The sequence below is a fragment of the Carcharodon carcharias genome, chromosome 19 (genome assembly GCF_017639515.1).
Source record: "Carcharodon carcharias isolate sCarCar2 chromosome 19, sCarCar2.pri, whole genome shotgun sequence".
Classification (NCBI taxonomy): domain Eukaryota; kingdom Metazoa; phylum Chordata; class Chondrichthyes; order Lamniformes; family Lamnidae; genus Carcharodon; species Carcharodon carcharias.
Window position 1 is genome coordinate 74,246,588 of NC_054485.1, and position 23,034 is coordinate 74,269,621.

General features: G+C 44.1%; 1 protein-coding gene and 1 long non-coding RNA gene across 12 annotated transcripts in view; both read left to right on the plus strand.

Moving 5' to 3' along the window:
* Window positions 1-23,034, plus strand: part of LOC121291529 (zinc finger protein 235-like) — a 31,333-nt gene that overhangs the window by 3,313 nt on the left and 4,986 nt on the right. For 3 of the 11 annotated variants that reach the window (XM_041212862.1, XM_041212864.1, XM_041212863.1), the window contains 2 exons: window positions 112-490; window positions 1,987-5,935. The exons of 2 other annotated variants lie outside the window; for them this stretch is intronic. In XM_041212862.1, coding sequence (XP_041068796.1) covers window positions 2,428-3,405 — 978 coding nt within the window. In that variant the 5' untranslated portion in view covers window positions 112-490; window positions 1,987-2,427 and the 3' untranslated portion in view covers window positions 3,406-5,935. Of the gene's footprint in view, window positions 1-111; window positions 491-1,986; window positions 5,936-9,969; window positions 10,942-16,869; window positions 17,492-21,584; window positions 21,612-23,034 lie in introns of those variants that run through there. 6 more of the 11 variants (XM_041212866.1, XM_041212867.1, XM_041212868.1 and 3 more) reach the window with 4 other exon arrangements.
* On the plus strand, window positions 10,096-17,491 carry LOC121291532. The gene is made up of 2 exons (XR_005946022.1): window positions 10,096-10,177; window positions 16,892-17,491. It is a non-coding gene; the product is annotated as an uncharacterized LOC121291532 (long non-coding RNA).

The window sequence follows — 23,034 nt, forward strand, 5'->3', positions numbered from 1 at the left end:
ATCATGAAGGGTTTAGACAGAGTAAATAAAGAGAAACTGTTTCCATTTTCAGAACTGTTGATAACGAGAGGTTACATATAAAAGATTTGCTTTTGCTTTAACCTTCAATAGGTTCAAACCTGGACTCTAAACAATATCCAGTGCTGCTCCTGACATGTCTATCTACTGGTTTGATGATAAGCATGGAATGAGGGCTGTGCCGGGCTCTGAGATTGTGATGGAATACAATCCTGCTGCTGCTGATGGCTGCATCTCATGAATACCCAGTTTTGGGATCTGTCCTTAGTCTACTTCCTTAGTGCTGATTAACATAATGAAGTACTCATTCATCAGTTTGGAGGGGACTGGTAGTTTTCCTTGAACTTGTTTGATCTGAAGCCGTGAGACTCCATGGAGTCAATATTGAGACTTCCCCACCTGCCAGTGGGACGGGATGTACCCAGGGATGGTGACGGAGGAGTCTGGGATGTTTCCATATTGGTACGATTCAGTAAGTATCACTGCTACTTGACCAGTCTGTGAGGCAGCTCCTCACTTGGGTACTTGTTCTCAGACCTTAGTAAGAGAGACTTTCCAGATTTCACTGCGCTGAGATCACCTTAATCTTATTCTGACAAAATGCCAGGATTGTTCAGATCTATCTGACTTTCCTCATTATTGGACTTTGTGGTGAATGTTTATCATTGTTTGCTAGGCTACTTCAGAGGGCAGTTCAAAGTCAACCATGTTGAGTCATGCTGTTGAAGAGCAGTTTTACAGTGTGTGTTTAATATATAAAAAAACACTTAGGATAAATGTTAACTTTGAAATTTCTCCTCTTGTTAACCAAAATTATTTCAAGAAAACACATTAGGCAGGAAGTGCTAGAAGCTAAGGAAAATATTGCTTCAGTGTAGCTGATTGAAGGGTTGTAGCAGGTTCCCTTCCCTGAAGGACAATGTTTGTGTTTTTAAGACAACCCCTGTAAGTTTTCATGTTTCTTTTGATTCTATTGCACAAATTCCAAAATTTATCAAATTCAGTTTCACAACATGGAGTGGTTGAAGTGAATAGCATAGATACCTTTAAGGGAAAACTAGATAAGCGCATGAGGAAGAAATGAACAGAAGGATATGCTTTAGGATGAGATGAAGAGGGATGAGAGGAGACTTATGTGAAGCATAAACACCAGCCTGGACCAACTGGGCTAAGTGGCCTGTTTCTGCACTGTAATTCTATGCATATAACTTTTCGTGGTTGGATTTTAACTCTCAATCTCTGGATTGTTAATCCAGCACCATAGCACTTTGGCTGCCGTACCCGGAGACACATTTATTGAAGTGTTTTTCAGTGCCTTCTTTAAAGATTTTACTTGAAGGCCTCGGCCTTTCTCAAAAGCCTGGGTTTGATTTGATAGTTTTGCCCAGTGCTGTGGCTGATAGCTGAATTTGGGATGTGCAGTCTGAGCGAGTGCAGTGTATCTAATTTCCCAGGATAAATCAGAACCCTTCAATCAGATACACTGAAGCAATATTTTCCTTAGCTTCTAGCACTTCCTGCCTAATGTGTTTTCTTGAAATAATTTTGGTTAACAAGAGGAGAAATTTCAAAGTTAACATTTATCCTGAGTGTTTTTTTATATATTAAACACACACTGTAAAACTGCTCTTCAACAGCATGACTCAAGCTCACAGTGAATTGATAGCCTGTTTTACATTCTGCCTGTCTCCTCCATTGCCTTTATGGTGCCTGGGAAGAAGGGGGCTGGGTGGAGGAAAAAAAGTAGCCATGTTGTCTGCTCCTGGTCACTATCCAGTGTCCCTGCTGGAAACAGAGGGTGTGTGACAGTCAAGTGAGGAAAAAGAAAGGACTTGTATCTGGTCCCCCACACAGGGGAATAGCAGACTGGCACTCACTGTGGAACAGTCTCTAACTGAGGAGTCAGTCCCTTTAGCAGAGGAGGAGAGGGAGATGGAGGAAATAATGTTTCCTTTTCCTGTTTTACAGAAGGATTGCACCCTACTACACCAGAGAATACAGAGAGGATAGACACCGCAGATAGATCCTGTCCATCACCCAAGGAACAACTGCACAACTGTGGGAAGTCATCCAGTCCCTTCACAGTATTGCTCAACACAGAGAAGGTTGGGCAGTGAAACCATCATCTGGAAATCGGTCGGGTCAGGGGAGCTTTGACATGTCATCAGATCTGAAACTGGTCAGTAGTGTGGAACCTTTCATCAGAACCAACCTTTCCAAAGGTTTGGCTGTGGGTGATCTGTCAGAGTGAGGCTGGGAAGAAGTGTGAGTGGCTCCAAGTATGGTGAGAGCTCCAATCATTCATCGAGCCTTATGAACCTCTGACTCATTCCTACAGGTGAGAGGCTGTTCAAGTGTGGGGAGGGCTCCACAGACTCATAAGATCTCCTAAAACACTGCCACAGCCACATGGCAAACAAACCATTCAAGTGTGAGGTGTGTGATCTAGCTTTCACACAGTCATCCACACTATTGCAACACCATCGCATTCACACCGGGGAGAAGCCATTCACATGTGAGGTGTGTAACAAATCCTTCTCACATTTAACAAATCTCCGTGCACATCGACGCATTCACACAGGGGAGAAACCATTTGTGTGTGATGTGTGCAAGAAATCATTCTCACAGTCATCGAACCTCCGTGCACACCAACGCATTCACACAGGGGAGAAACCATTTGCCTGCGAGGTGTGTGACAAATCATTCTCTCATTTAACAAATCTTCGCGGACACAAACGCATTCACACAGGGGAGAAGCCGTTCCAATGTGAGGTGTGTGACAAATCATTCAGACTGTTGTCGAGCCTCCAGGTCCATCAGACAATCCACACAGGGGAGAAACCCTTCAAGTGTTGGATTTGCAATAAAGCTTTTGCGACATCTACGAATCTCCTGATACACCAGAGGTTTCACACAGGAGAGAAACCCTTCAGATGTGATGTTTGTGAGATGGGTTTCACCCAATCCTCTGATCTCCTGACGCACCAGTGGATTCACACAGGAGAGAAACCCTTCAAGTGTGAGATGTGTGACCGAGCCTTCACACGGTCATCAATGCTTTTGCAACACCAACGTATTCACACTGGGGAGAAGCCGTTCAAGTGTGAGGTCTGCAACAAATCATTCTCAGACTCATCGAACCTCCGTGTACACCAACGCATCCACACTGGGGAGAAGCCATTCAAGTGTGAGGTGTGCGACAAATCTTTCTCAGACTCATCAAACTTCCGTGTGCACCAACGCATTCACACTGGGGAGAAACCGTTCAAATGTGAGGTGTGTAATGAGGGCTATGCACAGTTATCAGGCCTCTTAAATCACCGTCGAATCCACGCAGTGGTGCAGCCATTCAAACATGAGGTGTGTGACCGAGCCTTCACACAGTAAACAATGCTCATGAAACCCTGATGCATCCACATTAAGGAAACAATGTTAATGTGTGAAATGTGGGACAAACCCTTCACAAGGTCAACATCCTTCCTCATACATCAGACAATTCACACAGGGGAGAAACCATTGAACTGTGAGCTGCGTGATTGAACTTTCACACTGTGAGTGACATTCGTGTAACACTTTCGCATTCACAATGGACCTACAATGGAGAGCAGCTGTACAAGTATCAGGCATTTAATGAGGACCTCACACAATCATAGCGCCTGACGTGTCACTGGTTCATTCATGCTAGGGAGAAACCATTGAAGTGTTAGGTATGTGACAAAGTTTTGACAAACTCATCGGACCACTTAGTCCATCAAAGCATCCACACGTGGGAATAACTCTTCAAGTGTGAACTTAAGATGAAATTCTCCTCCTGAACTTCCTGAAGCATCAGTGGGTTCACACAGACGAGAAACTATTCAGGTGTGAGGCATGTGACAAGGCTTTCACACAGTCAGCATATCTCCTGGTCCATCAACACACACACACACACACACACACATACACATACAGGGAAGAAACTCTATTGGTGTGAGTTCTGTGATAAAGTCATCACACAGTTATCGGACCCCTTGGAACATAAATGAACGCACACAAAGAGACAAACCCAGTGTGACGTGTGCTAGGATTGTTTCACTTACTGCTCTCTGGCTATACACCGATGTCTCCATATGGACTTGAAGCCGGGTCACCTGCTTCCATTACACTGAGAATTGTCTGTTGTTTACCCTCCAGTGCTGTTGTTCCAAAGTACCGTCTGTCTCAGCAGTGTCTACATCAAACCTCTCCCATAATCAGTCCAATCATTTCAAGAAGGCCAATTTAACCTTTGACTGGATCACCAAAAGAAGGCAATAAAATGTATAGAAGCTCCTGTATAAACTCAGCATCCTTTCAGTACAGCGTCAGGTACAAGTCACTCACTGAATCTCCTTCTGACCAAGAAGACAATCAGATACTCAGTGGTTAGAAAGCCTTCAGCTTCTCATCTACCATTTCTATATTCTTATCATCTCTGCTTTGTGCTCCAACGATTGGATGTGTAAGAAACTTCATCACAATCTTGCAATTGCTTCATAATAATAGACTGCAGCTGTCTTGAGTGGGAGATCTGGAACAGAAGCCTTCAAAATCCAGACTGGTGTCAAGCAAGGCTGTGTGATAGCCCCCATTCTATTTACAATCTACCTGACAGTGACTGTTCATCTCATCAAAGATCAACTGTCCTCTGGTGTCACTATTAAATACCATCTCGATGGGAAACTCATTTACCTGTCACCTCCGTGCCAAAACTAAACTGACCATAAATACACATGATCTACAGTTTGCAGATGACTGCAGTGTCATTGTCCACTCTGCAACAGATTTGCAAACCACTGTCGATCTCTTCAATCAGCATCTGTTTGTATGACGGAAATGAACTCCATTCTCTGCCACTTAAGTTCAATGTCATTTCTGATGATCTGGAATTGGGAGCCAGACTAAAGCACAGGATTTTAAAGAAACTTTTGTCTGTAGTATTCTGAGAGAGTTTCCCCTGATGTGAGTGTGTGTGTGTTAGTAAAGTGAGCCAGCTGTCAGGAGTGGGTATGGGGTAGAAGCGTACCCTGCTTTAGTTGGTGATGTGAATTATAGACAGATCCTCTTCAGGTGACGGATGTTTGACTAATACCATGGGGAATGTTTGTACTCTGCTGGGAGGACTACTGTCCTCAGTATGGTGAGGGAACGGGGATGAGTCTAGACAGACCTGAGCTCCCTGAGCTCATCATACCTCAATGCAATAACAGTGTGATTTGTTCACTCAAAGATTCATTTCATATTCGGGGGAAGATCTTGTGTCATTTTCAAATGCTTTGTTATTTGGTTGATTCAAATTTTGGTGTAAGCCAAATATGGTGTTGTTGCTTGTCTGCTGTTTTATCGATCTTCTGTATAGAATTATAACTCAATATTTCCTTTTCTTAGCTTATCTCTAGCTACCTGATTTGTCAACATGGTGTGTTCCTATTCACTGAAACACTCAGGAGCCTACAGCAAGAGTCCTGTACACAATACATTGGTCAATGTCACTGTGGGCTGGTATACTTTCTCCTCAATGGGTTTATAGTTTACAGTTCACAGGAAGCACAATGTTTCCCTCAGAAAGAAAGACTTGCATTTGTAGATCAACTTTCACAAATCTGTGTCGTCTGAAAGCACTTAGACCTAAGTCCTCTGTTCCCACGGACATATTTTTGGTAGAGAAGGGAGTCAAGAGTTATGAGGGGTAGACATGAAAGCAGAGTTGAGACCATAACCGGATCAGTCATGATCTTATCGAATGGCAGAGCAGACTTACAGGGCTGAATGGCCTTCTCCTGATCCTAGGTCCTATGTTCTTAGAGAATGATGATGATAATTAGAATTACATTATTACCTCGATAATATTGTATGGAGCGTCTGCTTTGTTTTTTCATTTTTGATAAAGTTTAAAATGGTGAACTTTCTCTTTATCCCTCTCATCTTTATAATACTGGTGGAGGGGAGATAGCAAGAGGAACAGGAGGAAAGAGGATAAGAGAAGAAGAGAGAGAGAAGGGGAGGAGAGACGTAGAGAAAGAGAGATACGGGAAGGCAGGAAAACAATGAAAGTGGAAAGATAGGAAGAGGAGACAGAGGAGGAGGATGAAAGAGGAGAGTAAATGACTCCGCAGAGTAAATAACTTCCATTAAATTTCATACAACACCCAGAGAGCAGCAGCAGAGGTCATTGGAGTTCCATAGAATAGCTGTTTCCCCAAGGTGTTGGGAGTGATTGATAACACTCACATGGCATTGAAGGTCACTCGAGGAAACTCACTGAGCTACCTGAACAGAAAAAATTCCCCTCCTCCATGTAGTGTGTAATGTCCATCTAAGGACACTCCATGTGAACGCCGCTTACACTGGATCATCCCACAATGCTTTCATTGTCAGGAACTTGGACATCAGACCCATATGCGGGGAAGGGGAGTGACCTGATGGTCAGCTGATTAGGGACAAGGTCCATCCCTTCCTTCTGTGGCCGATGCCACCATTTCATGCACCACACACTGAGGAGGAGGTATTGTTTATTGACGCCTGTTTCTCTGAGGCAGCTCACAGAGAGAAGCCAATCAGCTATTTCAGATATTTGGGAGCTATTTCAGGTACTGGCTACACCTGGGTGGATCGCAGTATTCCGCAGAGAGAGAGAATATTCACAACAACCTTCTGCTATCTTACCTTTATGCCACTATCAGCACCTTCTTTACTCATTACCACCACCATTAACACCTCCTTTGTCTTGTGCCCATGACATCTTTGCAATCTCTCCTTAGTTGTTACCTATCCTTGCTCCATCCCCTCTTAAGCATTATAAAATCCATCACATTTCCACTCCCTCTTTAGTTCTGGGGATGAGTCATATGGACATGAAACATTAACTCTGTTTCTCTCTCCTCAGAAGCTGCCAGAGCTGCTGAGTTTTTCCAGCATTTTATGTTTTTATTGTTAATATCACTGTCAAACAAGGTCTAAACTGGGACAATCCAGGAGAGGAACCAGGAGAGGTGAATGGACTTGGTCATCCTAGGAGAGGTGAATGGACTTGGTCATACTAGGAGAGGTGAATGGACTTGGTCATCCTAGGAGAGGTGAATGGACTTGGTCATCCTAGGAGAGGTGAATGGACTTGGTCATCCTGGGAGGGGTGAATGGACTTTGGTCATCCTGGGAGAGTTGAATGGACTGGGACATCGCAGTAATTACGAATGGACTGAGATATCCCGGGAGAGGTGAATGGACTAGGATATCCTGGGAGGGGTGGATGGACTGGGACATCCTGGGAAAGGAACTGGATGAGGTGAATGTTGACCTGAAACTTGGAGCTGAGGGGAGCTGAACCTCCACAGGAGGTGACCCCTGGACAGGGCAGGGCTGTCAGATATCACCTTATGGGGCATCTACTCACACATTGAGTCCCACCTCACTCCTGAGTCACAGTAACTCCCTGAACCACTGAGTCACTCCCCGAGTACTGGGTCAGTTTCCTTTGTCCCTCTCTCCTGATTTCCTCTCTCCTGTTTCTCTCTCTTGTGTCCCTCTCTCCTATGTCCCTCCCTCCTATGTGCTTCCCTCCTGTGTCTCTCTTTCTCCTGTTAATGCACTGATCCCACCACTGCACATTATCGTTGTGTTGGATGCTGTGGGTCTTCCTCTTCTGATCTGCTGACAAACACATCGGAGGCTACACATCCTCCACTGATGTTATTTTCAAAGCCTCCGAGGATGTGGAATGCTATTCCCACACTAGAAATCTCTGTCAAACATTTACTGGGGGAACTGAGACAGCAGCTGCAATAAGTGAGGTTTTATTCAGATGGGACAATGACAAGTTTAAATCCCCACCTGATCTGCTGCTCAAAGTCACCTCCATTTCATCGGTCAGTTCCCCAAGCTTCAGGAAACTCATGTTGCTCCAGAAATATTTGGATTGGCTGTGAGAGATGTTAATCAGAGAGCCTACGCACCCTGCCCATTCTCTCCTCTTCATCTTCTGGTTCACTTCCTGTAGGGACTGAAAACCAAGTGAGGAACAGAATTTATGATAATTACATCACATAATATCCACACTGATGTTCAGGCAGTCTGACTATCCTGTGGGTAATCAGGTGTGGAAATACCCCTAAGAAAAAAACAAAAAACTGCAGATGCTGGAAATCAAAAACAAAAATAAAAATACCTGGAAAAACTCAGCAGGTCTGACAGCATCTGCGGAGCGGAACACAGTTAACGTTTCGAGTCTGTATGACTCTTCAACAGAACTAAGGAAAAATAGAAAAGAGGTGAAATATAAGCTGGTTTAAGGGGGGGTGGGACCAGTAGAGCTGGATAGAGGGCCAGTGATAGGTGGAGATAGCCAAAAGATGTCATAGACAAAAGGACAAAGAGGTGTTGAAGGTGGTGATATTATCTAAGGAATGTGCTAATAGGTGACATTAAGAGTAGAAAGCAGGACGAGCAAGGTACAGATAGCCCTAGTGGGGGTGGGGTGGGGGGAAGGGATCGAAATAGGCTAAAAGGTAAAGATAAAACAATGGATGGAAATACATTTAAAAATAATGGAAATAGGTGGGAAAAGAAAAATACATATAAATTATTGGAAAAAAGGGGGATCAGAAAGGGGATGGGGATCGAGGAGAGAGTTCATGATCTAAAATTGTTGAACTCAGTATTCAGTCTGGAAGGCTGTAAAGTGCCTAGTCGGAAGGTAAGGTGCTGTTCATCCAGTTTGCGTTGAGCTTCGCTGGAATATTGCTGCAGGCCAAGGACAGACATGTAGGCATGAGAGCAGGGTGGAGTGTTGAAATGGCAAGCGACAGGGAGGTCTGGGTCATGCTTGTGGACGACCGAAGGTGTTCTGCAAAGCGGTCACCCAGTCTGCGTTTGGTCGCTCCAATGTAGAGCAAACCGCATTGGGAGCAGCAAATGCAGTAGACTAAATTGAGGGCAGTGCAAGTGAAATGCTGCTTCACTTGAAAGGAGTGTTTGGGCCCTTGGACGGTGAGGAGGGGGGAAGTAAAGGGGGAGGTGTTGCACCTTCCCATGCAACCGCAGACCTCCTGAGTTTATCCAGGTATTTTTATTTTTGTTGTGGAAATGCCCCTTATGCTGTGTGAGAAGATCCAGCTGAGAGAGCTGTTTACTCAGTGCTTTGTGCTGAACTGTTTGACTGGAGCTGTGTGTTGGATATTGAGTGTGTTTACTGGAAACATTTCACTTCTGATTTACAGGCTGAGTTTTGTTGATGGGTCATTACTGAATATGAGAAGGTGAGGTGTAATTATCTGGGAGGTGCAGAGACACATTTATTGAAATGTCTTTTAATATCTTCTTTAAAGATTTAACCTGAAGGCCTCTTCCTTTCCCAAAAGCCGGGGCTCGGATTTGATAGTTTGCCCAATGCTGTGACTGATATCTGAATTTGGGATGTGCAGTCTGAGCGAGTGCAGTGTATCTAATTTCCCAGGATAAACCAGAACCCTTCAATCAGCTACACTGAAGCTATATTTTCCTTAGCTTCTATCACTGCAGAAATTTCAAATTTCCATTGAATTAACATTTGTCCTGAGTGTTTTTTATATTAAACACATTCTCCAAGGGTAAAATTGGTCTTCACAGCACGTGAATTGATAGCCTGTTTTACATTCCGCCTGACTATTTTCTATTTTCTATTTTCACCCTCATGGTGCCTGGGAATATGGGGGCTGGGTGAAGGAAAGAAAGTAGCCACATTGTCTGCTCCTGGTCACTATCCAGTGTCCCTGCTGGAAACAGAGGGTGTGTGACAATCAACTGAGGAAAAATAAAGGATTTCCATCTGATTCCCCCAGTCAGGGGAATAGCAGACTGACACTCACTGTGGAACAGTCTCTAACTGAGGAGCCAGCAACTTCAGCAAAGGAGGAGAGGAAATTGGAGGAAATCATGTTTCCTTTTCCTGTTTTACAGAAGGATTACACCATATTACACCAGAGACTATAGAGAGGATAGACACAGCAGATGGATCCTGACATCACCCATGGAACAACTGCACAACTGTGGGAAGATACCTAGTCCCTTCACAACATTGCTCAACACAGAGAAGGTTGGGCAGTGAAACCATCATCTGGAAATCGGTCGGGTCATGGGAGTTTTGACGTCATCATATCTGAAACTGGTCAGTAGTGTGGAACCTTTCATCAGAACCAACCTTTCCGAAGGTTTGGCTGTGGGTGATCTGTCAGGGTGAGGCTGGGAAGAAGTGTGAGTGGCTCCAAGTGTGGTGAGAGCTTCAATCAACCATTGAGCCTCATGAACCACTGACTCATTCCCACAAGTGAGAGGCTGTTCAAGTGTGAGGCTTATAAGGTCCCCTAACATGCAAGGTGCATTTGTTGTCCCACCAGTAACACGATAGCTTAATGGAAAAGCAACCATTCAGGTATGAGTTTTGTGATCAAGCTTTCAGACATCCATTGACATTCGAGAATTACCAACGCAGTCACACTGGACAAGCCGTTTGAATGTGAGGTGTGTAGAAGTGCTTTGCACAATTATCTGGCCTGGTGAATCACTGGCTCATTCACACCGTGGAGAAGCCATTTAAGTGTGAGGTGGTGCAACAAATCATTCTCGCAGTCATCATGTCTCCTGCAGCATCAGAGGATTCACACAGGGGAAGGACCATTCAAGTGTGAGGTGTGCAACAAGTCATTCTTGATGTCTTCAAGCCTCCTGCTTCATTAGAGGAGCCACACGGGAGAAGCCATTCAGGTGCGAGGTTTGCAAAAAACCATTCTCACAGCCATTGCATCGCCAGCAATGTCAGAGGATTCACACGGGAGAAACCATTCACATGTGTGTGATAAATCATTCTCACAGTCATCAAACCTACTGCAGCATCAGAGGATCCACACAGGGGAGAAATCATTCAGGTGTGAGGTGTGTGACGACTCATTCTCACAGCGTATCTCCTGCACCATCAGAGAATTTACACAGGGGATTAACTCTTCAAGTGTAAGGTCTGTGCTGAGGTTTCCTAATATCTTTGACCCTTCTGTGACATCAGAGCATTCACAAAGGGGAGAAACTCTTTAGGTGCGATGTTTGTGACAAGACTTTCACCCACTCCTCTGATCTCCTAAAGCAGGCTTGTCCAACCGATAGCCCACAGGCTGGATTGTGGCCCACGAAGCCCCTCTATGTGGTCCTCAGAGCCCCTCCATGTGGCCTCCGAAGCCCCTCCATGTGGCCTATGGAGCCCCTCTATGTGGCCCCTGGAGACTATAATAAAATTCCCAGTAAGACCAGTCAGTGAAATTGAAGATTTCTGCAGGTGGCTGCTCTTCCAATCACAGGCCGTTCCTCTCCCGTGTTTGCTGCTGTTGGGCTCACTATTGAGCCTGACAGCAGCAAGCATGGGACAGAAACAGGCTGTGATTGGAGGAGCAGTGAACACCGGCAGTTGTGATTGGAGGAGCAGTGAACACCGGCAGCTCTGAATACATGGAGATAGAGAGAGTCTGTGCAGTATGCGGGGCCTCACTTCCTCACTCACCCACCCGCCTGCATTCCCCTGACTCTCCCCATATTTCCCTGAATGCAGCCGCATTCCCCTGATCCTCTTCATGCACCTGTGTTTTGGTGTCGCTAGTCCTCGTTCCAGGTCCCTCTTGTCCACCCCTCGCACCCCCACCAGCCCATTCAGTGTGAGGGTAGATGAGTGAGGGAGGGTGGGTCAGTTTGAGTGATTTACACACAATGTCCCTGAATCATTTCAACTAAAATCCAATTTGACTTAGCAAAACTGGAGCATTGAAAACCCATCCATATGGATTACTAACATCACTTTTTTTTATTCGTTCATGGGATGTGGGCATTGCTGGCCAGGCCACCATTTATTGCCCATCCCTAATTGCCCCTGTTCACAGGGCATTTAAGAGTCAACCACACTGCGGTGGGTCTGGAGTCACATGTATACCAGACTAGGTAAGGACAACAGATTTCCTTCCCTAAAGGACATTATTGAACCAGATGGGTTTTTACGACAATCGGCAATGGTTTCATGGTTGTCCTCAGACTTTTAATCCCAGATTATTATTGGACTCAAATTTCAACAACCGTCTTGGTGGATTCAAAACCGGATCCCCAAAGCATTACCCTGGGTCTCTGGAACATGAGTTAGTGACCATACCATTATGCCACCGCCTCCCCCTGTAACTATCAATTCAGAGAGCTGACTGACCCAATGTTTACTGTTATTACCCATCCAAATACAGGGACTGACCATTCTTATCGCATTAATTAATTGTGTGAGAGTTATGTGTATGTGTGTTAGAGGGAGAGGGGTGTGTGTGTGTGTGTGAGAAAAGGAGAGGAGTGTGTGTGTGTGTGTGTGAGTGGGTGAGAAAGGGAGAGGGGTGTGTGTGTGTGTGAGAAAGGGAGAGGGGAGTGTATGTGTGCGTGAGAGGGAGAGAGATGGGTGAGTGTGTGTGTGGGAGAGAGACAGGGGTGTGTGTGTGTGAGGGGTGAGTGTATATGTGTGTGAGAGAGAGGGGTGAGTGTGTGTGTGTGTGAGAGAGGGGTGAGTATATATGTGTGTGAGAGAGGGGTGTGTGTGAGAGAGGGGTGAGTGTGTATGTGTGTGAGTGAGGGGTTAGTGAATGTATGTGGGTGAGAGAGGGGTGAGTGTATATGTGTGTGAGAGAGGGGTGAGTGTGTATGTGTGTGAGTGAGGGGTTAGTGAATGTATGTGGGTGAGAGAGGGGTGAGTGTATATGTGTGTGAGAGAGGGGTGAGTGTATTTGTGTGTGAGAGAGGGGTGAGTGTATATGTGTGTGAGTGAGGGGTTAGTGAATGTATGTGGCTGAGAGAAGGACGAGTGCGTCTGGCTCACTCCCAGTCTCGGTTCTCACACCCCAACACACCATCACATACTCTCCCACATAGAGTGAGTGGGTGAGCATCTGAGACTGGGAGTGAGTTGGACACACACATCTCACCCTTCCACACTCTAATGGTCTTCTTTATTTATTACTCATTCTTTTAAAAGTATCAATTTATTGTTTTGACATATTTTGTTTTTCTCAGCAAGTTGTTTCTTTTTGTACACGAGCTTTTTAAAAAAACTTCATGTTTAATGTCGTGGCAAACTTTATTTTACTGAAATTTGCTCGTTGGCCTCGAGTGAAAAAAAAATTGAAATGTGGTCCCCCATTGAAATAGATGGACAAGCCTGATCTACATTTTCCAAGATTCATTTCATGTTCCAGGAAAGATCTTGAGTCATTTTTAAATGCTTTGTTGTTTTGGTTAGGTAAATGGTGATATATTGGGGAACGTGGATGTACAAAGGGATCTAGGTGTCCTTGTACACCAGTCAATGAAAGTAAACAGGCAGGTGCAGCAAGCAATTAGGAAGGCAAATGGTATGTGGGCCTTCATTGGAACAGGAGTTGACTTCAGAAGTAGGGATATCTTATTGCAGTTATGCAGGGCCTTGGTGAGACCACACCTGAGTATTGTGTGCAGTTTTGGTCTCCCTACCTAAGAAGGGATATATTTGCCACAGAGGGAGTGCAGCAAAGATTCACTAGGCTGATACTGGGAATGTTGTATGAGGAGCGATTGTTTCGAAGAATAAGAGGGGATCTGATTGAAACTTATAAAACTCTTAACAGGGCTAGACAGGCGAGATACAGGGAAGATGGTTCCCCTGTTGGGGAGTCTAGAACCAGGGGCCACAATCTCAGAACATGGGGCAGGCCATTTAGGACTGAGATGAGGGTGGTCAAGCTGTGGAATTCTCTATCACAGAATGCTGTGGAGGCTGGGTGAGTGAGTATATTCAAGAAAGAAACTGATAAATCTTTGGATATTAGGGGCATCAAGGGGTATGGAGAGAAAGCGGGAATATGGCGTTGAGATAGAGGAACAGCCATGATCATATTGAATGGCAGAGCAGGCTTGAAAGGCCAATTGGCCTTCTCCTGCTCCTAGTTTCTATGTTTCTAAAAATTTTGATGTAAGCAAACTTAACCTAAACCACTTGATTTGTCAGCATGGTGTGTTCCTATTTACTGAAACACTTAGGAGCCTACAGTAAGAGTCCTGTACACAATATATTGGTCAATGTCACTGTGGGATGATATACTTTATCAATGGGTTTATAGTTTCTAGTCCACAGGAAGTATAATGTTTCCCTAAGAAAGAAAATCTTGCAATTATAAATCTACTTTCACAATTTCAGGGCATCTGAAAGCACCTCCCCTCTATTTAAGTGCTTTGTGAATTGCAAATTTCCACAAACAGCAATATGACAATGACCAGATAAACTGTTTTTGCAACATCGATTGCAAGGTGCATATTGACCAGGACATCCGGGATAACTCCCCTGCTCTTCCATGATGTAGTGTCATGGGATCTTTTACATTCAGCTGAGAGGGCAGACAGGGCCTTGGTTTAATTCTTCTGAAAGATGGTATCTCTGACAGTGCAGCACTTCCTCAGTACTGCACTGGAGTGTCAGCCTCAATGCTCAAGTCTCTGGAGTGAGACTTAAACCCACAACCTTCTGACTCAGAGATGAGAGTGCTAACTAAGCCATGGCTGACAATAACTTATAATATTTCTGTCATATTAGATTCAGTTTCTATGGGGTTAGTTCCAACGCTGTGTACATAATGTTTTTCCCCCTGTAAACTGGCATCCTGAAAGTTTGATTTGATTTAAAGTGGTAACTAGTTAGAGCTGCAGGTGTCAGTGTTGTCTTTATATCTGGGTTCCTGAAGCTGTGAAAGATGGTAAAGTCCCTGGTGTCAGCTGGAATGGACATCTTAAGGGATTGTCTTCAATCAGTACTGCTGATTAACCATTCTGCTTTCATTCACTCATGTAAGTTCTATTGTTTAGGCAAAATTCCAACAGTCTGTCAGGAATAAAACTTGAGGAATAACCCACTCTTCCCAGGAAAGCTCAGTGTTAGTTTTAGTGAGGTTTTTGAGCTTGTTTTCAAATCCCTCCATGGCCTCTCCCTTCCCTATCTCTGTAACCTCTTCCACCCCTCAGTCCTGCACTGGAGTGTCAGCCATGATTTTTTGTGCTCCAGTCCTGGAGTGGGACTTGAACCCACAACCCTCTGACTCAGAGAACAAGGTTGTGGGTTCAAGTCCAACTCCAGACAGATTATTCCAGGAACCTTGATTTGAGTTGTTGTCAGGGCCACACGAATAATTCCTCAGGCTCTGGGCTCCCTGTACAAACCCCACCCAACGTTTGTTGAAACAAAACATGTTGTAAAATGAGTGAAGAAATTATCCTGTAGATGTTTACACACTGCATTGATCATGAAGCCAATCAGATCACAATGTACCACCCTTAAATAAAACTGCTTCAATTGGTCACACACAATTTTTAAAAATGTTTGTTTTAATAAAACACCTTGGCAAATATGCAACAATCATAGTTGCACAGGTTGTTGCCAAAAGTTTACACCAGTTTGTGTTGGTTTTATCAGCATAATCCAGCTGAAATTGACCGTATCAGGAATTTTAAATGTAAGTTACGCCATGTGTAATTTGAAAATTCATGATCTTTAACTCTGGTTTATTAAATATCACACAAACAGCTCAAACCAACCACAGAAATGACCACGGCCCCAGATGGGAATAATGAGAGTGGTGAGTTTCTGCCGATTGCGCCTGTTTGAGGCGGCTCTTCAAATTACACTCAGGGTTTTTGGGCGTTCAGGCACCAGTCAGTCATGTTCATGACTCCAGTCTACATGCTGCAGTACCAATTATTTCAGCAAACTACAGATAATAGTTTATTTCAGTTGTGTCACGTAAACAGGAGAAATAGTTAAAATAGTTTAATATAATCATAATTACATTATTACCTCAAATGTTGTTTTATTTATGATAAAGTTAAAAATGGTGAAATTTCTCTCTATTCCTCTCATCTTTGTAATGCTGAAGGAGGAGAGGTAGAGAGAGAGAGATAGGGGAGAGGGGAGCAGAGAGGATATGAAAGAAAAAGTGGAGTAGAGATAGGAGGAGAGGAAAAGGAGAGCTAGATAAGAAATAGGAACAGCAGTAGGCCATTCAGCCCCTCAAGCCTGCTGTGCCACTCAAGATCATGGCTGATCTGATTGTGGCCTTTAACTCCATTTTCCCACCTGCCTGCACCACCACCTCCCCCCCATAAGCCTTGACTCCCTTGTAGATCAAAAATCTGTCTAACTCAGCCTTGAATATATTCAACGACCCAGCCTCCACTGCTCTCCAGGGAAGAGAATTCCAAAGACCAATAACCCTCTGACAGAAGAAATCCCTCCTCATCTCAGTCTGAAATGGGAGAGCCCTTATTTTACACCTTGCTCCCTAATTCTATATTCCCCAAGGGGGAGAAATAGAGTGGATGAGAGAGGTAGCAGAGGATGAGACTGAAAGTGGAGAGATCGTAGGGAGCAACAGAAGGAGAAATAGAGAGGAGGAGGAGAAGTGAGAGGAGAGGTTGTGTAGGCCTGAGGCCTGCAATCACTAACTTTTGCAATTTTATATTTTTGAATTTTATTTCTGCTTTTCTCTTGATTTTACAAGAGCCTGTATTAAACCTGTATTGAATTTTTAAAAGTTAATTTGTAGACCTTGCTTTAAAACTAAGTATGATTGTGCTTTGATTAAGTCAAGCAACTAATTAATCATGTAATCAATAGTAGTCAGTAGTGATATTATTAACTGGACTTGTTTTGCACAAAGCTTTGTTTTCATACTGGTCAGTTCAGCCATGTTCCCAACTGTTATTTTGTCTAAATTACTGTTTTCTCTTCAGGCTAGATTTGCTAAAATAAAAGTTGTTATTGTTTAACAGTATTCAGTTCCTTACTGCACAGATACTTATTTGAAGTACAAGTCAGGACAGTGGTTAACCTCGCACATGAGGTGGTCAACTATGGTATGGAATCAGGAGATGGAGTTTGATTGATGGACAGCATAACCTGATTGATGGCAGATGGGTAAACAACTTGAATATTGCGATGTCTGTAAGCCTCGCTGTGTCTGTGAGAAGAATCTGATAAGGACGCATGGTTACCAGATTCCTGTTTTGAAGAAGTCTGGATGGAAGCCTCAGAAGTTGGAATGGAGCCAGAAACTGGACTTAAAGGGGCATAGTCTCCAACGTTCAGGTCTGCCACCAGAATGGAGTAGTCAACCACATAAGATTACGGGAGGAAGGGCTGTCAACATAGAGACTGACTGGAGTGTCCAGCCCCATGCAAATTTGTTTGGAGACTTGGTGATGTATGAACTAAGGGGAATTTCATATTGTGGGGTGCTGTTGTGAACAGACCAATTTGGGGTTAACAATTGTAATATAGTTTGTACTTCTATAAATTTGTAATTTAGTATGTATGTAAAGTTGTCTTTCTTCCTTTCTTTTAAGATATTTATACAAAATGTTTCTTTCTTTTAATAAAGTTGTCTTTATTTCATTTTCTAGTAATCATTAATAATTATTTAATATTGTCTAATAAAAATTGTTGTTTTCATATATTGATCAGTATTGAGTCACCCATTCCTGTTCGTCCAGAGTACAACTCCAAACCTAACTGAGACTCTGTGAGGGACTCTCACGCCCTTGCACACACCTCATACCTGAATGATTTCTCACCAGTGTGGATTAGCTGGTGTTTCAGAAGATTGAAGGAGTGGGTGAAAGCCTTGTCATAAACATGACACCTGAAGACTTTCTCCCCTGTGTGAATCCTCTCGTGTCCCAGGAGGGTTGAGGATGTCATTCAAGCTTCATCACAAACCTCACACTTAAAGGCTTACTTCAAAGTGTAGATCCTCTGGTGGTGCAGGAGGTTCGATGACCATGTGAATGATTTGTCGCACACCTCAAATCTAAAGGGTTTCTCCCATGTTAATGCGCTGATATCTCAGCATCCTTGTAGATATCAGAAAGGTTTTATCACAAACCTCACACTAGAAGGGTTTCTCCCCTGTGTGGATCCTCCCGTTTGAACAGTTTCTGGCCTGTGTGCGTATATTGGTGTACACAGAACAACGCGAGAATGATCTGAGGCACACTTGGCAAGTGAATGGTTTCTCCCCGGTGTGAATGCGTTGGAAGCCTGATGACTGCAAGAATGATGTGTTGCACACATCACACATGAATGGCTTTTCCCCTGTGTGAATGGGTTGGTGTTCGGGGAGAGTCCATGACAGTGAGAATGATTTGTTGCACACGTCACATGTGAATGGTTTCTCTCTTGTATGAACGTGTTCATGTGCATGGAGATGGAATGACTGTGGGAATGATTTCTCACACAGCTCAGAAGTGAATGGTTTATCACCCATGTGAACACGCTGGTGTGCGTGGAGGTGTGATGACTGTGCGAATGATTTGAGGCACACCTGACAGGTGAATGGCTTCTCCCCAGTGTGAATGTGCTGGAGTATTAGGAGGGTCAATGACTGCAAAGGTTTTGTCTCACACCTAATGTTTGAATGATTTCTCTTCCATGTGTCTATTCAGCAGATCACCTTGTGTGTTAGGACATCTTATGAGTGTGGGGTTCTCCTCACACTTGAACAGCCTCTCACCTGTAGGAATGAGTCAATGGCTCATGAGGCTCGATTAAAGATTGAAGCTCTCACCACACTTGGAGCCCACTCACACTTCTTCACAGCCTCACCCTGACCGATCACCCACAGCCGGACCTTCGGAAAGGTTGGTTCTGATGGAAGGTTCCACACCTCTGACCAGTTTCAGATCTGATGATATGTCAAAGCTCCCCTGACCCGACCGATTTTAAGATGATGGTTTCACTGTCCAACCTTTTCTGTGTTGAGCAATGCTGTGAAGGGACTGGATGTCTTCCCACAGTTGTGCAGTTATTCCTTGGGTGATGTTCAGGTGTCTATCCTCTCTGTATTCTCTGGTGTGCTACGGTGCAATCTTTCTGTAAAACAGGAAAACGAAACATGATTTCCTCCAACTACCTCTCCTCATTTGCTGAAGGGGCTGACTCCTCAGTTAGACGCTGTTCCACAGTGAGTGCCAGTCTGCTATTCCCCTGTGTGGGGAATCAGATGCAAATCCTTTTTCCTCATTTGACTATCACACATCCTCTGTTTCCAGCAGGGACACTTTTTAGTGACTAGGAACAGACAACATGTCTCTTTTCTTTCCTGCCCCCAGAACCACCATCTTCCCAGGCGCCATGAGGCAATTGAAAAGATAGTTGGGTGGAGTGTAAAAACAGCTATCAATTCACTATGAGCTCAGGTCGTGCAGGTGAAGACCAGTTTTACCCTTAGAGAATGTGTTTACTATAAAAAAACACAGGAGAAATGTGGTTAATTGGAGATTTTGAAATTCTTTCCTTTGCATTTCAAAATTATTTGTAGAAAACACACTGGGCAGGAAGTGCTAGAAGCTAAGGAAAATATTGCTTCAGTGTAGCCGATTGAAGGTTCTGGTTTATCCTGGGAAATTAGATACACCACTCGTTCAGACTGCACATCCCAAATTCAGCTATCAGCCACAGCACTGGGCAAAAATATCAAACCCAAGCCCAGTCTTTTGGGAAAGGCCGAGATCTTCAGGAAAAATCTTTAAAGAAGGCATTAAAAGAGATTTCAATAAATATGTCTCCAGGTATGGCAGCCGAATTGCTTTGGTGCTGGATTAACAATCCAGAGATTATGAGTTCAAATCCAACCACGGAAAGTTACATACATAGAATTACAATGCAGAAACAGGTCATTCAGCCCAATTGGTTGATGCTGGTGTTTGTGCTTCACACGAGACTCCTCTCACTCCTCTTCATCTCACCCTATCATTATATCCTTTTGTTCCTCTCTCCCTCATGTGCTAATCTAGTTTTCCCTTAAAGGCAACAATGCTATTCACCTCAACCACTCCATGTCGAGAAACTGAATTTATTAAATTTTGAACTTTGCTGGATACAATCAAAATAAAAACATGAAAAATTTCAGATTGTCCTAAAAACCCAAATATTGTCCTTCAGGGAATGGAACCTGCTACAACTGCCTGGTCTGGTCTACATGTGATTCCAAGTCCCACACAACATGCTTGACTCTGAACTGCCCTCTGAAGTAGTCCAGCAAACAATGATAAACAATCACTATAAAGTCCAATATCAAGAGGAAAATCAGATAGATCTGGACAATCCTGGCATTGTGTCAAAATAAGATTACAGTGAAATCTGTAAAGCCTCTCTTACCAAGGTCTCATGACAAGTACCCAACTGAGGAGAGCTACCCCACAAACTGGCCAAGTAGCAGTGATACTCACTGATTCGTATCAATCTGGAAACATCTCAGACTCCTCCGTCCCCTTCCCTGGGTATGTCCCATCTCACTGGCAGCTGGGGAAGTCCTTAAAATTGACTCCATGGAATCTCATGGCTTCAGGTCAAACAAGTTCAAGAAAAACTACCAGTCCCCTCCCAACTGATGAATGAGTATTTCACCATGTTAATCATCACTAGATAAGTAGACTAAGGACAGATCCCAAAACTGGGTATCCATGAGGTGCAGTGAGCCATCAGCAGCAGCAGGATTGTATTCCACCACAATCTCACAGCCTGGCACAGCCCTCATTCCATGATTATCATCAAACCAGCAGATCGAGATGTCAGGAGCAGCATTGGCTCCCTCTCTGCCACTTGCCTCTCTGCCCACTACTTCCCCTCTATCTGCACTGAGATCAGGATCTACCCTCAACCCCACACCCCATCCCATCCATGCAGGGAGGGGGACTGCAGCCTGAAGGTGCATCCTTCAGTGCTCCCTGACACACTGAGTTTGGACTAGTGTGCAGCCATTCCTACCCTGCTCTGCTGCCAGTTATAGATTATAATCTGATCTCCCTTTACATTGAGTCTGCCCCCTCACTGGGAGACTGCTTCACAACGTGAGTCAGTTGGCTGGTGAACCATGAGGGGAATCATGCTGTTCCTACTAAACGACAGGTTACTTTCTGACATTTTAACACAACAATAAGCAACAACAACTTGCATTTATATAGCACCTTTAACATAGTTCAATGGACCTAGTGCCCTGCAGGAGTGTTAACATAATTTGGGAGATTGCTGTGTGCACATTGTCTGCCATGTTTCCTATATTACAACAGTGACTATACTTCAAAAGTACTTCATTGGCTGTAAGGAGCTTTGGGACGTCTGGCGGTCATGAAAGGCTCTATGTAAATGCAAGTCTTTCTTTTCTTTTCTGAGGGTGATGATAGGTCTTGGAGGGGTTTGTAAAGACAGGCAACATCCAGATCTCAACACACAGTCAAATGTTCACAGAGGTACTGAGACAGCAGTTGCAATAAGTGAGGTTTTATTCTGATGGGACAATGACAAGTTTAAATCCCCACCTGATTTGCTGCTCAAAGTCACCTCCATTTCACTGGTCAGTTTCCCAAGCTTCAGGAAACTCATGTTACTCCAGAAATATTTGGATTGGCTGTGAGAGACGTCAATCAGAGAGCTCACCCACTCTGCCCATTCTCTCCTCTTCCTCTTCCACAGCTGGTTCACTTCCTGTAGGGACTGAAAACCAAGTGAGGAGATGGTGAGTGAAGGAACAGAATTTATAATAATTACATCACATAATATCCACACTAATGTTCAGGCAGTCTGACTATCCTGTGGGGAATCAGGTGTGGAAATGCCCCTTATGCTGTGTGAGAAGATCCAGCTGAGAGAGCTGTTTACTGGGTGCTTTGTGCTGAGCTGTTTGACTGGAGCTGTGTGTTGGATATTGAGTGTGTTTATTGGAAGCATTTCCCTTCTGATTTACAGGCTGAGTTTTGTTGATGGGTCATTACTGAATATGAGAAGGTGAGGTGTAATTATCTGGGAGGTGCAGAGTGTCTGAGGATTCTTATTGATTTCCTATTGTTGAGTTCTGTGTGTGTTGGGAGCTGGTTATTATCCTGTGGGCTGTGAATGGTCAATTCTGTCTGTGTGTTGGAACCTGGATGTTTCCTGTCTTTTCAAATCCTCCAAGACCTCCTACCCCCTATCTCTGTAACCTCCTCAGAAAAGAAAGAAAGTGAGGACTTGCATTTATAGAGAGCCTTTCACAACCACCAGAGCCAGTGAAGTATTTTATAAGTGTGATCACTGTTGTAATGTCAGAAACGTGGCAGCCAATGTGTGCACAGCAAGCTCCCACAAACAGCAATGTGATAATGACGTGATAATCTATTTTTTAGTCGTGTTGATTGAGGGATTAACTCTCTTGTTCTTCTTCAAAGGAGTGCCATGGGATCTTTTACACCCACCTTAGAGAGATCTCATCTGAAAGATGGAACCTCTGACAGTACAGCACATCCTTTTGTGCTGTACTATTCTATGATTCTGTATGATTTTATGAAGGGTTCTCCATTACCATCTTTGCCTCTCACTGTCATTTCCCTGTGTTGGTCAGGAATAGGGACACCGTGCATAGGAAGAGGTGCAAGTTCCACTCACAGGAGGGACACCCTGCCTCACTAATCTGCCACTGAAACCCTCATCCCTAACTTGGCAGGCTCTAGACTCAACTATTCCAATGCTCTCCTTTCTATTCTCAGATCTTGCGCTGCAAACTTGAGCTCCTCCAACACTCCTAACTAACACCAAGGCCCATTTTCCAATCACCCCTGTGCTCATTGATATACATTGGGTCCCGGTCAAGCAACACCTCAATTTTAAAATTCTCCTCCATGTTTTACCCTCCATGGCCTTGTCCCTCCCTATCTCTGTAATCTCCAGAGCAACTCAGCTGCCAGACCTGGAGATGCATTTATTGCAATTTCTTTTAATGCCTTCATTAAAGATTTTATTGAAGGCCTCGGCCTTTCCCAAAAGCCTGGGCTTGGATTTGATAGTTTTGCCCAGTGCTGTGGCTGATAGCTGAATTTGGGATGTGCAGTCTGAGCGAGTGCAGTGTATCTAATTTCCCAGGATAACCCAGAACCTTCAATCAGCTACACTGAAGCAATATTTTC